This window comes from Olea europaea, chromosome 18 (genome assembly GCF_002742605.1).
Source record: "Olea europaea var. sylvestris chromosome 18, O_europaea_v1, whole genome shotgun sequence".
NCBI classification, from domain to species: Eukaryota; Viridiplantae; Streptophyta; class Magnoliopsida; order Lamiales; family Oleaceae; genus Olea; species Olea europaea.
Window position 1 is genome coordinate 11,181,061 of NC_036254.1, and position 17,735 is coordinate 11,198,795.

Here is a 17,735-nt window from a genome sequence, read left to right on the forward strand (position 1 = left end):
ATTTAAAAAAATAAAATTGAGCTCCTTTCACATAACTTTCATTTTTCTTTTATTTATTTGTTTTATCACATCAATAGTCTTTGAACTGTAAGTCTGTAACAATTAGGCCATGTTTGATTGACCATTATTTTCCATGAAAAATGGAATTCAAATTCGAGTTTTCATTTTTTTGACTGTTTGATAGTATATATTTTTTCTATGGAATTAGTTTTCATAAAAAGTGGACATTTTCTTGGTTTTCTAGGCTGATCTGTCAATTTTATTTTATTATTATTATTATTATTTTTTGGTAATGAAAATAAATTCTATCCCTAACTATAAAAAAAATATTTTTCTTTAATTGACAATTTCCATGTAAAACAAAGTCAAACGAACACCAAAAGATAGATGATTTTCCTGACTTTTTTTTTTTGGACAATGGAAACAAATGCTATCCCCAATACAATAAATTCTATCCCTTTAATTAACAATTTTCATATAAAACAAAGCCAAATGAATACCTACCAATCAAACACAATAATTGACAATTTCCAGTAAAACAATTTTTAGGCAATTCAATTCCTTGAAATTCGTTTTTTCACCCAAAATTCATCTTTACAATCAAACAGACCCTTAGTTCTTTCTTATACTCAACTTATTCTAAATACATACTCGGCCAAATTAATTCCCAATCTGAATTTATTATCAGATTTAAAACCTTCTTAGGAATTCCATACTTTTCCTTAAAATTTTTGGTTCTTGTGTTATTAATGGAATTAAACTATAAATTTTAAAGACTATTTATTAAATTAAAACTAACTTAATCATTAAGATTTCAAGCAAATTTGAATAATTATAAGCAATTAACTTCTATTAGAAAAACATACAAATTTATAATTTTTATTTTTCTTGCTTAAGTTATAGCGTTATGTCTTGGTCCATATTAGTACCCAAGTTCAAGTAAGACTTGTTCAAAAAAACTAGTTAAACATGTATGACTTACCAACGAACATTTCGTTTCATCTCACCAATGGTCAAACTTCTTCTATATCGATTATAAATTTGATAGATGGTGTTGATGTGTTATTTGTTCTCAAACCTAGCGTTGACAAGGGTTCTAATTCAAAGTATTGAAAATGTAAAAATTTGAAAAATATATAAATACGTTAATATTCAATTTTAATCATCACGCGAATGGATCAAGTGAGTCGGCTCGATTTTTAGACACTCGAGCTCAATTCATATCCACAAACTAGGCTCTATGTTTAGACATTCGAGCTCAATTCATATCCACAAATTTAAGTTACTGTTTGGTTTTGTTGAAAGTCAATTTTTTTTTTTTTTTGTTGTAAATTTAGATAAAAATTGATGAAATGTATTTTTGAAAAGTGGATAACAATCTCATAAAATAGGTCGAAATTAATTGTTGAGTTTACATAAAATTTGAATTTTGCTAGTTATACAATCGGGGTGGACAACCTCTTTAGAGGAGACGGTTTACAAATTTTTATTATTCATTGTGGATTCCCTTCCATGTGTATGGTTGTTAACTTTGATTGTTTATGTAGTATGACCGTTAAAATTTTTATCAACTTTTTTAGTTAAATAAAACATGGGATTATGAAATAAGTCCAAAAAATGAGTCCACCCATGAATTCAGAACCAGCCAGCTGTGAAAAATGTGCTTGATTCGATCAATGGCTCATCACAAAATGAGTTCGACCGAGGCAAGCCCACTAGCGGTTCCACCTCTAATCACGCATGTGGGCCAAACGATGAACTTATCCACACATTAAAAAGCTCATATTTGACTCAACTAAAAAAATTACTAAAATTATGATTTTTAAACTTTCAATTTGTTTATCTTATCCATATTGCCGACAGAAACAGATGTCGTTATAGGACTTTGCCACGCTAAATTACAATTTGCCCTAACGTGTCGGTTGAATTACTTCATGCAAACACTTGTAAGCCTCTCCTGCCATTGCCATTCGAGTCAACAACCTTTTCTCTTCTATATAAACTCAAATCTGATCCGTCGCATACTGCACAAAATCTTAAGTTAGAAGAGCTAGTTGAATTGCTATTGAAAATATTCGATAGTGTTGTGGTTGATTTTAGAGTTGCAAATTAAGAGAAAGAAATGGCCCAGTACAAGGACGAATATGGCAGAGAAATTCGTCAGACAGATGAATATGGCAATCCTATCCGCCGGACTGATGAATACGGCAGAGACATTCTATATTTTCCATTTTTAAATAGGAAAATTTAAGTCATTTCTAGAAAATCTCAAATATTTTTCGAAGCAGATTTTTTTAGCCTCTGATGATACTCGCTTGTTAAAAAACCCAAAAAGGAAAAATAATTTTGAAAAAGCCATTTTTAAATGAGAAAACTTGATTGTATATAAAGGAGAGTGATATACAGTAAACCATAAAGATGGAAGATATTTGGAAGTCGGTTCTTGTTTTCTTTTACGCTACAAGCGTTACATCAATCTCCATTTACTCTCTGCCTCTAATGGTTTTGGAACGTTGTACATTAATATATTATCATTCTAATGATTTTGGAACGTTATACGTTAATATATTATCATTATATACTTCTGCCAGGAAAGGATTTATAGGAAGTGAAATATATTTTTTGACTGTCTTTGGCTAGTTGGAATCTATTTTTTGAACATTTCAATTTGGGTTCTGGTTTTTTTTGGATATTCTGATTGTTCTTGTAAAGAGAGAGAATAGCAACAAAAAATGGAGTTGGGGAAGAAATGTGAGTCAATTGTGAATAGAGCAAATGAAGGGTATGGGGTGGGACTGGTGAGGAGTACATTGTTTGAGAGGCAAAGGGTTGCTTTGTCGAATATTAATTTGGAGTTTGATGGTCATAATGATTATATTCTCACCACACAGACAAAGAGACAGTGCTATGAATCTGTTCTTGAAGCCCTGCCTCAGGACGTTCTGGTTAGTACCCTTTTTCTGAGTCAGTTCTTTCAGAATTGTAGAAAATTATGCTTAAATGGGTAATTTTAAGTATATATAACTGTTTATGGTTGATTAGTAAAAGTATTATGGTTGTTAATGTAATAAGAATGTCTTGTTAAATTGTGTTCCTAAAATGGTGAGTATTTTTTATGCAGATTAGGATATTGTGTGTAGTCGAGCATGAGGATTTAAAGAGGTTGGTTTTAGTATCAAAATCAATACGAGATGCGGTAAGATTTTGTGGCCCTAAAGATTTTTATTTTAATTAATTTTTTTTCCCCTAGGGATTTACTTGAGTTTGAATATTAATTTGGGATTTTTGCTTGAATAAACAGACTCTGAACGTTGTGTATAGTACTCCAAAGAAGACCGTTGGGTTCCAGAACGTGGAGGATATGAGTGAGTTCAATGACATTAAAGCTCCTAATGCTCCAAAGCAGTCTAGGGTTCCAAGGTCTCGGTTGAGTTCAAAGAAGCTAGCTGCCATCTCAGTGGCCTTGTTCGCTTCTGGTAGCGAAGACAATTAGCCACGAAAAGATTTAATGGCAATGGAAACAGAGATATGAAATTGAGGGTTATGTATAGTATAGGCATGCAATGTTCTAGTTGTTGCAGAAATAGTACATCACCCCTCTGTTTTGATAAAGATCTTCTGATTTATTTGAATGAATCTAATAACATATTCCTCTATAGCTTGGAAGTTCAAATGTCTTAATTTTGATATTGGACTATTCTTCGTGTTGATGCTGCACTAAATTATCAGTATCAGAATGTTTTCTTCGATTTGGGATGATGTAAAAAGAGTAAAAGAAAGTGAATTAGATGCCATTAAACATTATATTAACAAAGAAAAGAAAGTGGACTTTGCATTTTACTGTCTGCTAGAGTCTCGGATTACATACCCAAAATGCACTCAGAGCAGAATCTTACTGCGTTCTCTAGTGTTGCAAATGCAGCCAAGCAGCAAGAATGTTGGCAGTGAGGGTCCCAAAAGGAATCCATTTTAATGATCCACCACGTCCATTAAAACAAGCTAAGAACCACCTGGTCCAGATGCCAAGAAAGCCAAGGATAGCTGAGCTTCCGTACTGTAATTGTTGAACTCGTGCTTTGCTAAAATCCCAAACACGCTCAATAATACGCCAAAAAAATACCAATAAAAATGCCAAGAAAAGTGAACGTCCAACGTCCTTCACGACTTAGGTCTAGCATTTTCTGATTCCAGCCACTAAATGTTGTAAGATTTCCCAAGAAATCGACAATCCGATACCAACTCGTCTGAAACTTTGATCATATCATCTTTGAAAACAACACCAAACCAATCCATTGAGAATGAACTAACTTGAAACAACGCACATAATTTGCAAGATTATCTAAGAGAACCCAAAAATGTATAGAGAACCCAGCCACGTTAGGGAACCCAAAAAAGCTGTCTACTTTTTACATATCAATTCAAGCATCTTCTTTATCCCTTGCCTTTCCTCTTCATCCACACCTCCACATTTATACATATATATGATTGAACATTCGACAGAAAAGGACGGAAAGGACATGTATGTACACAAAATTAAACAAAGGAGGAGCAAAACTACGTGCTTAGTGAATGGCAAAACTTGGTTTTGTTACAAGTTTTTTGTCTGCCACAACTAACAACTGCCATTTCCATTCCCTCCATCTTTAAAGCAAGAAAGCAGGACATGACGTGTTCGATCTTAATATTTCCCCATAAATGATTGAGGAAAAAAATCACTCAAACTTGCATTATTGACTTCTTTAACATGATATGTGTATGACGAAAAAAGTTAAAAACGTGTTGAGTCCCTTGAGTTCTTACATCATTCGTATCTTAAGTTATTTTGTTCATCTAATCAGACTGTGTTGAGTACAACCTATGAGAACAAATATGTAAATTTAAAGAAAGTGTAGGGTAGGTTTTCTTTGCACATAATTTTTCTTCACAAGGGTGAGATTGAAATAAAAATATTCAAGACTTGCATGATTGGCATCTTTATTGGTATGGTGGGACTTATGAATTAGGAATTTAGAAAGTGTAAGGTGGAAATTGAATTACCATTGTGAATTTAGGTCACTTGTTTCGTGAGTGTTTGAAAATTTTATGTTATGGCATTTAACATGTTGTGGATGATTGGAGTAGTTGCGCGTATTGACTTAGTTAAAAGACTTTGCTAAATGATGTTTTGAAGAGAAGTGTGTGGTTGCACATTTACATTCGACTTTAATCTTTTTCAATTGCAATAAATTTGATGGTTTCTTTTAATGTTTGAGTTGATACTATGTTTTATTAATTTCATGTGAACTGTAGGATTTTTACGTTGTAATTTGTGTCACAATCTAATAAATACATACAATATCCAAAGCAAGAACTAAAAAATCAATAAGTGATATCAGCGTCAATTCGAAGATTTGAGGTTTTTCTATTTTGTAAGCAAAATATGAAATTGAAAAACTTATTGAGAACTTTTGAAGAAGGATGATTCAAATTCATTGTAAGAGATTTGATATTGGACGACTTATTATTATTATTTTTATGTTCCGTACTTTAAAATTGTGCTAATCTGTGAGATAATTTCAAACTATTTAAACACAAACTCGAGCATTATTATAGTATCGCAAATTTCTTCTTATGTTATTTGTTCTATATACGTTCACTACTTGAAATGTAAATCTTGAATCTTTTTCCCAACAAGATATATTCACCTGAGGATGGAAAACAAATTTTCGTAATAACAATTCGAAAGAATTTTAGAGGTACCATTGCCCGTGTGATATTGATCTTTGTACAGTGTTTCATTCAAATTGGATGCATCCTTCTTCCCTCCACATACATAACATTATATGATTCGCTGAACCTTCCATCCCAGCCACGTTAGAGAACCCAAAAAAGCTATCTACTTTTTACATATCAATTCAAGCATCTTCTTTATCCCTTGCCTTTCCTCTTCATCAACACCTCCACATTTATACATATATATGATTGAACATTTGAAAGAAAAGGACGGAAAGGACATGTGTGTACACAAAATTAAAAGACGGAGGAGCAAAACTACGTGCTTAGTGAATGGCGAAACTTGGTTTTGTTACAAGTTTTTTTATTTTTCATTTGAGGAAGTGTGAATTTTGTGTGGGTACCTAAATTAGTTAATTAATGGCACATGTTGTACGTTATTATGTGAGTTAGTGTATATCTTGTCGATCGTTTTGTTGACAAATGATAGACAATCTCTTTAATTGAAGAATAATGATGCTTGAACATGTTTAGAGATAGGCCAAAAATGGACAGACGGACTTAATTGGCAGCACTTGTTTGGATGTTTGTCTTTTTTATTTTTCAAACTGTCCAATCATATGTCGACATGTGTCCTCCCATTTTTTAACCTGTCCTTGAGCCTGTTTGTATAGCATAATTTTTGTTTAATTAAAAGACAATTGAATTTCAATTATCAGATTAAATTGGAATGTATGACTAAAAGGTGGAAACTTGAAAATTTTCCCACACTTCCTTTTATGAATGGTTATCAATTCTAGCTATTAGATTATAAAGCTTACGTTTCATAAAGACAATAAGCTTCCTTGACTATCCTTATTACTTTAAATCATAATAATAGCCCTGTTTGGACTTCATTTTAATTTTAATTGTAATGTATTTTCTATTTCTTCTTTTTAATTACACATTCTTTAATAAAATAATATTATATATAAATATAATTTTTTCTTCTTCTTTTCAACCACATATTCTTCAAAAAGTTGCTAGTTCAAAATATATTTTCCCTGAAACCTCATTAAAATGGATGCGAAACAATGGCCTATAGTATATATGAATTTATAAATTTTACAGTAGGGGACTTGCTTTTCTTGATGCCTTCATCATCCCCACGCCCACGCCAACAAAACCCAGCCTAAAACTTATTAAAGCAATCTCTTCTTGAAAAAATTATGTATCTCATACATGCACGGTGGCGTTGTGTTAGTGCAGGGATAATGAAATTATGTAATTTCAATTTAATCCCAACTCAGCTTCGATGAATTTCCTGCTCATATATATCTCCCACAATTGAGTGCCTTTTCACCTTCAGAAATTCATCAATGGAGGAGAAGCAAAAACAAAGAGAATCCAATTTCGTTACCTTTCTTCAAGAAACACTCTCCTTTCTTAGCTCAAACACTATATTCTCCACCATCTTCACTTTCTAGACTCTGATTCTACTGTACTTCCCAGCTTTTTTTCATAGACTCATTTTCTCGCCTATCCTGATTTCCACCTCAATTATCTTACTCTATCTTCTCCGTCTCAGTGCAAGTCAAAAAACCCAGAAGGAAATTGGATCCCATTCCTCGGAATTCGATTCCACCCAGAATTATTGCCGTAGAATGAAGAATTTTCTCTTCATGATCTCAACTTGGTTTCGTGTGAATCCGACAGTGATCCGAAGCAGAATTTGAATCTGGGTCCCAATTTTTTGGCCGAGTGTTTTGTGGAATGGGATGTGAGGGCACCATTGGAGGTTATACATGAAGAATACGAAGGTGAAGAAGTAGGAAATGAGGGGTTTTGGGAGGAAAAGAGAGAGGCACAGATGGCTGTTATTGAAAAATACGCATCTTTGTCACTGTATTACCCGGAATCCGACACAGACACTTCGTCGGAGGGAGATTTCCTGACGATCGAAGACTGGGAGTCATCTGAGAACTTATGCTTCCGGTGGGAAGAGGATGATATAGAAGGGTTGATAGAGATTGAACTGAAGGGGAAGAGTAATAATAGTGAAGTTGATGAAGAGAATTTGAGTGAGATTGATCTTTTCCCGTCGAGATGACGTGTACTTTTCCGCCGTTTATTCCGATGAAGCTTAGATACAGTTAACCTTTGTAATTAACTAAAAGTGGAAAGGTTTTGCGGTTATGGGTTTTAGTAGATAGAGGGTTTACCATTGTATTAAATCAAATATCAATGACAAAGTGCAATTACTCTCTTAATCCAAATATTACTAATGATGAAGTCTTGTAATGACTGATTCGTCCTCGATTTACGAGAAATCCCCCCCTCCTTCATTATCACTCTAATATGCAACGGGACAAAACTCGACAGAATTAATTATATTCAATATTGCATATCAAATATGCTAAAATTTATCTAGTTATGCGAAATCAAAGAATAATGTGATACATGAACAACTTTTTGCGAAAGAAAGCATTTTGTACATCACTTGTGGACTCAAGAGATAATTGGTCCTGCAAAAATGTGATACTTATTACAATGCACCTAAAAGGTTATGAAAGTTTGAATGAAAGGGATTTGACATGCAAAAGTTACTTTAGATTTCTTCATTATTCAGCAAGTTGAATAATTGATGACATAATTATCATGCAATTCGATCCAATGATGAAAGATAAATAAATAATTCCGATAGTAGACTATACAAGGTGTTAGAAAAGCAAATTTAAAATAAATCTCACTCCTCTATTAACGTTAAACACAAGTTTGATTGTTCACAACTCTATACTCGCTTGAGAGAAATTATACTAAATAGGTTTTTGGTACCCATTTTTAAGAGAAAATGAATTTTAGAATACTAAATTAATGGAGAATGTGTGGATGAAAAATAAGAATTTTTTTTATTTACGTGTAATATTATTTTAATGGAGTGGTTAAAAACAAGAGAGAAAAAAATGTATTTTGCTAGAAATGAAAATCAAACGGGGTGTACAATAATAATGAAGATAATTAATGGATTGCATTGTAAATTTGGAAGAATTATAATCTCCTTTAAAAAACTAAGAGCACAAAAGTCTTGGTATTGATATTAAAATTAAAAATTATATATTTGAGAATTTTACTGAACAAGAGTAGACATATATAAACATAAGCCCATGAATATCAGATGTGACCCATGGACTAATCGGCCTAAATTTACAAAACTTTTAGGGCATTTACATGATCATATATCAAACAAGAATTAATCTACTCATCCAGCGACGGGGCTTATCCCCCCCCCCCCCCCAATTGGAGGGGCTGTCAAGCAGGCTGATCAAACAATCATTCTTGGGATACAAGGACAAACCCCTCCAAAATACACACAAAGGGGATGGGTAGGGTGGATTTTTTCACATGAAATCCACCCCAAGTTAGTTTTCTGTAATTCTTCACAATATCAAAAGGAACCATGCTACACTAACAAGGAGGTTGACCTGACAGAGACCCCATAAAAAAGGGGGAAGGAATTTTTTTTTTTTCAAGCAGGATCCACGGCATGTGGGAGACTGTTAGTCCTTCTATCAACATTTTCAATCAATTTAGCATTTTTTTTGTCAAAAGTCATTCACACTCCTGGGGATGTTAAATAACAAATGATACATATATATATATTTATTATGCTAGAGATTAAATTACAAACTATACATTTAAGACTAATTTTTTTAGAGGATCAAGAAAGAAATACTAAAGGGTCTTGATTTTGTCAAATATATACTCTTGTTTGGATTAACACCATGTATTATTTCGCTTGTTAATCATATATACACAAATAAGGTACTTTGTTCTTGGTCAAGCTTGAAAGCTTCGAGGAAAAGTTGCAATGATGAATATTGGTGATGGAGTTTCCGAGCTCGAACCCACTGAGACTAAAAACTGGAAAAGGACTGTGCGAGTTTGAAGCACCACCTCCATTCTTGACTACAATGCTTAGTATGGTGAATGATCCAAACACGAACTCCCATATTTCATGGAGTTCCTCTGGTACTAGCTTCATTGGTTGGGACCATATCCAGTTCTCCGCAGAGCTTCTCCCCCAAAACTTTAAGCACAGAAATTTCTCAAGATTTATTTACCAACTTAAGGAGTTCTAAAATCTAAAATCTAAAAGAAATGGGAAAGAGGAAGGGGGAGAGAGATTTCTCTTTTCCTATCAGTTCGATTGAATGGTATTATGAGAGGTCAGTTACAAGCATGTTTCAGGAAAATAACATAATTTTGTATATTTCAACAAATGAAGATATTCAATTTAAGATACAAGTATATACAGAAAATAAGTCTACGAAGAAGGAAGTGAAGTAGAGTAGTCGACACATATAGGCTTATCTTCTATCGAATAAATGGACTATTCCCCTTGATTTGAGCATTGAAACAATCGCTAAACCAGATCCAACTCGTTTCGTAGTCGTAGCTTATTGGTTAGAGATTCTCCACGGAGTAGTTCGTATTTACGACTCGAATTATTTGTTTCTTGGCTTACAAGAAATCGTTATATCGAGAAAGAATTAGGAAAGCAATATTCTCTATTGAATTCTTAGTTACCTGACCAGAAATTGACTTTCACATTGGTTGGATGAAACCAATTCTTCTTGTGTCTGTCTGATTTGGTCCAGTCTTCCCACTTCAATATGATATAGTCTCAATTGAACACTATACTGACTTATTATATACAAGTTTTGAATTTACAATGATCATTAGACGAAAGTAGCCCACCTTCCTAGAAATAAACAAAGATCTATACCACTATACACAAGGATCCTCTACTCATTATTATCATATTATATAGATGAGATGTCGAAAGATATAGATAGAATCGAGACAAAGAGTCTTTTTTCTTATATTTATCTTCTCAAAGAGTTCACTATTACGGCCTTGGCTCAATGGTTCCGTAGCAGTTTTTAGAACATTTTTCTAGAAATAGCATGAATCGCTATGATGACCACAGATTTCAATATCATGCTTTTTGCAATACTTATTTTAGACTTAATCTCTCTTCAAACGTTACTGCTCAAAAAAGTTGCAAAACTTTCTTGTAGTCTTCGTTATTTATCTATCTATTCTATTTTTCATCCCTTTCTTTTCCTACTTCTCATACTTTATTTACCTTTTGGCTTAGATAATTATCATCTTTATCATGTTTTATGGTGGGAGCACTGCACCTTTTGGCTCCTTCCAACCTCATGGATGGATTTGGAGGAGCTGGTCTCATTAGAGCCTTTTTCCGAAACAGAAATGGAAGGCCCGTCAGTAAATTCTTTGATCCATGAGATAGTGCATGATGAACCCCATGTGTAGTGGTAAAAAAACACTAGATTGGAATCATCAATGTGCAATCGAATTTTCCAACAAGAGAATGATAATACCATTTTTCTTCTCGATTGTCTTCCAAATACGCAACACAGAAACCAAAATAAATTTGGCCACAAGTTCAAATTATACTAACAGAGATGAAGAAATGCAAGCCATAACTTAAAGAAACCCGAAATATATATATTTTTTCCATGCTCAAAGAAGCAAAATCATAATATCTACATATTGTGGCAACAGGCCAAAATCATCGCCTAAAAAATTACAGTTTTTAACTCAGTTGTCCTGTTGACAGTCGAATATCTCCTACCAACACTTGTAACAAAGTGGTCATTGATACAAAAAATCAATACACTCATCTAAAGCCCAGAACAGAAATTTCCAGTAGAAGGAGAACAACAAACCTACAGTCATACAGAGTCTACCCCCTTCAACTTGTTGACGTGCTAGATATCTTTCTCTTCTTTCTTTCTAAAAAAATAGAATTTGGAAAAGAAAGACAGGAATAAATACTAAACAGAGAAGAGAATGAAAATCTTACAAGAAAAAAGTTGCTAAAGTATCAAAAGATATCATACCCATTCATCAATGACAAGTCCTTCACCAATAAATGTTGGACCTGCGTCTTCTAGAGGCTTCTTGCGAGCCTCCAATTCAGCCTCAGCCTCAGCTTCAGCCAACTGCCGCTTCAGTTTTTCTAGAGCCTTCAAAGATTCAGCAGGCAGATAATCTCATAAATCAACATTTTCAATGTAAAAATGTATGCAAAAGATGAAGCTTCGAAGCAGTTCAGTAAATGCAGTATATGTTGTAGGAACCACTGTCTAGTATCGTTACTTACTGGGCTAGGACGTTCCACATCTTGAAATACTACCCGAAGTATCTATTCCACAGCCAGTTCATCCTTCTGCTCATCAAACTGTTCCAAGACAACATGAAATGATTAGAAACAATCAGGAGAAAGTTCAAAGACACTTTCTTAGACAAATCACATTTCCCAGAGCCTTGATAATGCGATCCGTGCAACAAGTAAATTATTTTCAATAATACATGCAGTCACTATATTAACAAGACCAATAAACATAATTATTGCAATTGAAGCACAAACTAAAAGAGTGTGACTATGAGCATATAGCCACCAACACAAAATTATTTTCAAGATGGGTGCACAGAAATAAAGCTATCAGGAAAAGAAAGTGACAAACCAGTTCTGCTATGTAGTCCATCGGTCCATTCACCTTTAGGCTCATGATTTTAAACTTCACCTTGCCCTTTTGAAAGCTACACGAGACTTGCTTGTATTTTAAATCTTAATAGCACTTCGGACCTCTTACCAGATTCATCTGGAAGCAATAAAACAAGACCAGAAATTTATTGTGCATAAACAGAGGGATTTTGCAAGGAAATATTTAGCAAATGAGGATGTTAATAGTGACAGGTTGTAATTACTCAAAAAAAACATAGAAATCAATGTAGGGAGGGGAGGGAGAATAATTGAGAACAGATTGCCTGAAAAATTAACTGGAACAAAACAATAGACCCTATTGAGATAAATGATGTCTGAAGCCTGATAGCAAATATCAAAAGAATAATGTCAAATGCTTTTAATTTCCTTGACAAATCATCGTTCTCAGTGGTGCATCTGTAACCTCTGGTCGGTGGATCAGCCATTTGTTACCATTAAAACTTCACTTTAGGGCCAATTTTCATAGCAATGGTTCGTAAAAAGGTTCTTTACATTGTTTATATGGCATTCACACTGATTAAAATAGTTTATGCCTAGTTCTTTATAGCATTTTAGATCTACTCAATATCATCCCCAGTAAAAATTCTCTCTTTGTAGCACTTGTCACTAAAAAAATCTTCAAAACATTTCGTCATTAACCAATGGCAATAACAAATATATTTATACTTATCCGTGTGTAGCTCATACGGAAAGCATACAAATTGAACCAGTCATTATCAACAGCATACACAGATTGAGATTAATTCAAGTAAATAAATCGTTTTGTCAAACAAAATTGATTTTAATAGGGCATCTCCAATGCTACGCCAAAATACCAAATTTTGTTGGTGCAAAAGCTTGACACTGAAGTTTGCACCATCTTAGACCAAATGTGCAAAGACAAATTTGCCCTTTTCCCATTTGCCAAATAATTGATGAAAGGTATTTGTGTCATTATATATTTTTCAAACACAATAATAATAAATTATTACTATTATTATTATTATTTGATTTAATATTTTTATTTTTATAGTATTTTTACTAATTGTTTATTTAGTAATTTATGCATTTGTAAAGTAAACAAATAAATTATTAAAAATAAAAAATGAAAAGAAAATGATTAAAAACTATTCATTTGGTATAAGTTTTAACGTAGCGATTGGAAATAAATTTTAATTTGATGCAAGATTTAGTGCAAAATAGTGCAGTTTTGGGGACAGCACTGAGACGACCTAAGTATGATGTATATCGAATACCTACATATACGGTAAAAACAACTGAAGATAAATTTCCGTAAAGTAACAGACGAAGAAGAAAGAGGTGTTACAAGGAATGTAGAGCTTGCTAGAAGGATCGAGCTTAAGACGACGTTCTGTGGGGAGCAGAGATCTGGTAACAGAAGAAATCGAGCTAGAAACATAAGCCTTTAGGCCTTCCACCTGTGATGATTATCGTAACTCTGTTGCTGTTGATTATGATGAGTAAAACCAGAAGAAGACGATGTCATAGTGGAGTGCTGGATCCGGAGTGGAAGCTTGAATATGCCCCAAACCTTGGCATTCGATGACTTCTCGTCGAAGAATTCCATGTGAATTTCTGTCAACTGAAAGTGAAAACGGCATTGTGCCGAGAGAGTGTTTGATTTTGAGGTTGTGTTATGTTTGAGTTCTTAGTCGGGAAGGATTAATCTATTTGTACCCGAGCGTTTACATGCCTCGTTACCCACCCCTCACATTGGGGATAGGCCCGCGCACAATAATTTCGTGGGACTCGCCCACCATGTGAGGGGCGTGTAAACGCCCAAGTACATGAAGTAAATCCCGGGTTGGTAATGGGGTGGATCGGCAGGGGAGAGGCGCCTGTGGCGATTTTTTATTAATTTAGTTCACGGATTGGAATAGTAAAATATAGGTCAAACCGTGATTAACGGGCGTTCCTCCTTTTTGATATTATTAAGCCTATGTTCTTTTAACAAATTAAATTAAATTGTTTGTTATAATAATATTTTTTTATCGCACATTCACATAATAAAATATTTTACATACAAATTAATAAAAAAATTTATATTTAAATCGCACATTTTTAAAAAATATTATTCAAAACTCTACAATATCCTCCATAATGGAAGACAAACATAATCTAAAAATATGGAAGTAATTTACCTCATGAGGGAGGTATGCCTTAGCACACAATTTTTTTGTCTGTTATTGTACTTGATTTTGAGATATAGTTTCAAGTTAACTTCACTTGAATTAAATCGACAAAAAAATAAAAATAAAAATAAAATCTGTGGCCCTAGTAGGTCGGTGGATCCCAAATATAGACTTTCTATTAGTCAAAATTAATCTAAATTATTTTGGCATAACAAAAATTTGTGTTTCTATGTCCTCTCCTTCAATTTATCAACATGGGCAAATTCACTAAGGGTGCAAAGATGGAAATGAATTGAATTGAAAACAAATTTTAGGAAATTGAATTACTTAGAAATTATTTTCCTGAGAATTGTAAATTAATGTGTTTGATTGGTATAATTTTTCACGTGAAAAATGTTGAAATTAAAGTGTTTTTTGATATTCGTTTTGGCTTTGTTTTACATGAAATTATCAATTAAAAGGATAGATTTTACTGGTATTGGGGATGAAATTTATTTTCATTGCCCAAAAAAATTCAAGAAAATCATCTATCTTTTAGTGTTGATTTGACTTTGTTTTATATGAAAATTGTTAAGGGAATTTTTTTTTTACAATAATTCTTAAAAAAAATTTCCATTGCCAAAAAAAAAATGTTGAAATTCGAAAAACCACCATACCCATGGGAATTCATTTTCCCCAAAAAGCAAGAAAATTAGTCTATCAAACACCCAAAAATGTTGAAGTTAGAAAAGGATTTCCATTTACCATGGAAAGGAATTTCTATTGAACATGGCCTAAGCCTAAAATGAAAAGCCTTGCAAATTTCAATTAATTAATTCGAGGGATATTGTTTAGTCTTCAAGAGAAATAGAAAATGTTCAGTTCAACAATTGAATTATATGAGATTGAAAATAATCTATTCGATTTGACGCGAGTGGTTATTTAACATTTTTCTTCCTTATTTATTGAAGTCAAATGTTAGTAAAGATATGTTAGGAATTGAAATGATTACAGGGAAACGCGTTGACATAAGAATGTTGACTTCTGGGAACGAAGAAAGCTTGATTTTTATGGGTAATGTCATAATGTTAGCTGTACAGGTTTTGTAAACAGAACCCTTACCAACACTCACAATAATGGATTCGACACGGGACCTATTTTTATAAAAAAAATACAAAAACCCTACCCACCCCGATGTTGTGAGTGTCGTTATGAGTTCTGTAAACCCATTTCTGTACGTGAAGAATAGCCCGATTTTTATTTGCTAATTAGCTTTGAATTAAATTACGGTGGTGGGTTAGAGAGACTGCATGGCGTTTGACACCCATTTTTTTGGAAAAATAAATTTTAAAATAGTAAATTAATGAAAAATAAAGAATTTTTTTGATTTACATGTAATATTATTTTAATGAAGAATGTGTGATTAAAAAGAATAGACAAATAAATATATTTTGATAAAAATGGAAATCAATTTTTATTTGATATTATTCTACAAGAACATTGAATGTTTAGTTCTTTTCAGGATCGCAACAATAAGGATTATGCCTCTACTTGAAACTCAAAAAAATTTCATCCATTGGGACTATTTATGTTCACGGAACTAAACATAGGGTTGAAAATTATGTTCTTAATAAAATAATTTTACGTGTAAATTCAAAACTTTTTCAACTTTTTAATTACGCTTTCTTCAAAAAATCACCATCACAAAATAATATTTTTCTGAAAAAATGGAGTTCAAATAAACCCTTAATGCACTGCATTTTAGGTCACTGTACGTATTACTTAACGAGACTAGAAAGTGATTTTATTCACTTCTTACTACTATCTATTCTTCTTAATAACTTGTTACACTGATGGTTAAATATATATGTTACCTAACTCAAATAATACTTTTGTAGACTGTAATGTTGGAAAAAAAGAGAGAGACTTGTTACATCAGGAATACGGAATCAAGTCCTAATGGGCTTGATCTTTTGTCCACGATGGGCAAGAGAGCAGGTCTCCACGCACTATAGGTAACATTGAGGGTTGAATAACTATATTGCCTAATTCAAATAATACTTTCGTGAACTGCAATGTTGGGGGGAGGGGAAATGAAAAGAAAAGAAAGATATGGTTGTTGCAGGAATACGGAATCATCCCATTTGAGAACACAAAAGTCCAAGTTATGTTAGCATATGCGATTTAATAATTTTAATAGCTGTGAATTGAAAAAGACGACTAATTACCTCCTGACTTTGCTTAACGTAGAAAGTGCATATAGAAGAACCATGATTTTTTAGATTATGTGCAACTATTTAACCAGAAGCATAATGATAAGTTGTGAACTTTGACGAAGGGTGTGATCTCGATTGTTGATCATATCTCAATTTGAAAAAATAATGCGATCTATCACCAATACTGTTGAATATCGGTCTATATGCTAACATATTATATGTCTTATTAAATGAGTCATTGTTCCTTGTATTTAATTAAATCTATAATTTAATGTCACTAGTGCTACTATCTAAACCGGTGTTAAACACCAATGGTGTTAAATAGTATTACTCATTCGAAAAATGTGTAATTTAATGCTTCATATTAATATATGTCAAAAAGTACACTTGTTTGCAAAAGAGACATTGAATCTATGAATTGAATTCATTTCATTTTTTTCCACTTCAAATCAATTGCAGATAAAGGATTTAGAATTCATATATATATATATTTTATTATTATTATTATTATTTTTTTTGGAGTTTTTTTGTTCGATATTTTTAGCATTTGATATCATCCAATTTAGTAGTACACTGTCAAGCTTTAATTCGTTCAACAAAATTAATATTGTGTTATTTTAATTTTGGAGGAAGCGTTGTATCTTGAAAGACATGCGTCCATTTTATCCTCTTAGCATTAGTGTATTGGACGAAATTTGTCTTAACGAGTTCATTTTATCTCTTTCTAGTTTCTACATATTATACGTTACATTAAATCACAATTTGTATATGCTCGTATCTTGATTTCGATAAATCAAAAGTCTATTTGGTATTTTGCATCAATAAATTATAATTTTATCATATTCACAAGTACAAGTTTTTGGTTAAAAAGGAATACAATTTTGCATCAAATTTGCAATTTGGCATTCAGCTCCTCAATTGAACATCGGAAATCACTTTCACTAGATTCACCCATTATATATGCATATACAACAATTAGACCAAAACTAAATACCACCAAAATCTGTCCACAGCCCGCGATTGGTTATGCAGGCCCATTAATTTATGTGTGTGGCTATCCTATTGTGAGTGTTGAAGAAAAAGTGTGATTCGTGCATAAATATTCATAACTCACATATT

General features: G+C 32.8%; 2 protein-coding genes and 1 pseudogene across 2 annotated transcripts; 2 read left to right on the top strand and 1 right to left on the bottom strand.

Annotated features, from left to right (window-relative positions):
• The first annotated feature begins 1,861 nt into the window (after positions 1-1,861).
• LOC111367442 (F-box protein SKIP27-like) lies at positions 1,862-3,666 on the top strand. The gene is made up of 3 exons (XM_022988325.1): positions 1,862-2,945; positions 3,122-3,196; positions 3,302-3,666. Exons 1-3 carry the CDS (start codon positions 2,733-2,735, stop codon positions 3,491-3,493), a joined length of 480 nt encoding a protein of 159 aa, XP_022844093.1. The 5' UTR covers positions 1,862-2,732; the 3' UTR covers positions 3,494-3,666.
• A 207-nt stretch (positions 3,667-3,873) lies between these two features.
• Positions 3,874-7,801, top strand: LOC111366731. The gene is made up of 2 exons (XM_022987430.1): positions 3,874-3,944; positions 7,408-7,801. The coding sequence occupies exons 1-2, from the start codon at positions 3,874-3,876 to the stop codon at positions 7,799-7,801; spliced, it is 465 nt and encodes a 154-aa protein (XP_022843198.1).
• Positions 7,802-9,490: 1,689 nt separating this feature from the next.
• LOC111366732 lies at positions 9,491-13,856 on the bottom strand (annotated as a pseudogene).
• Positions 13,857-17,735: the final 3,879 nt, after the last annotated feature.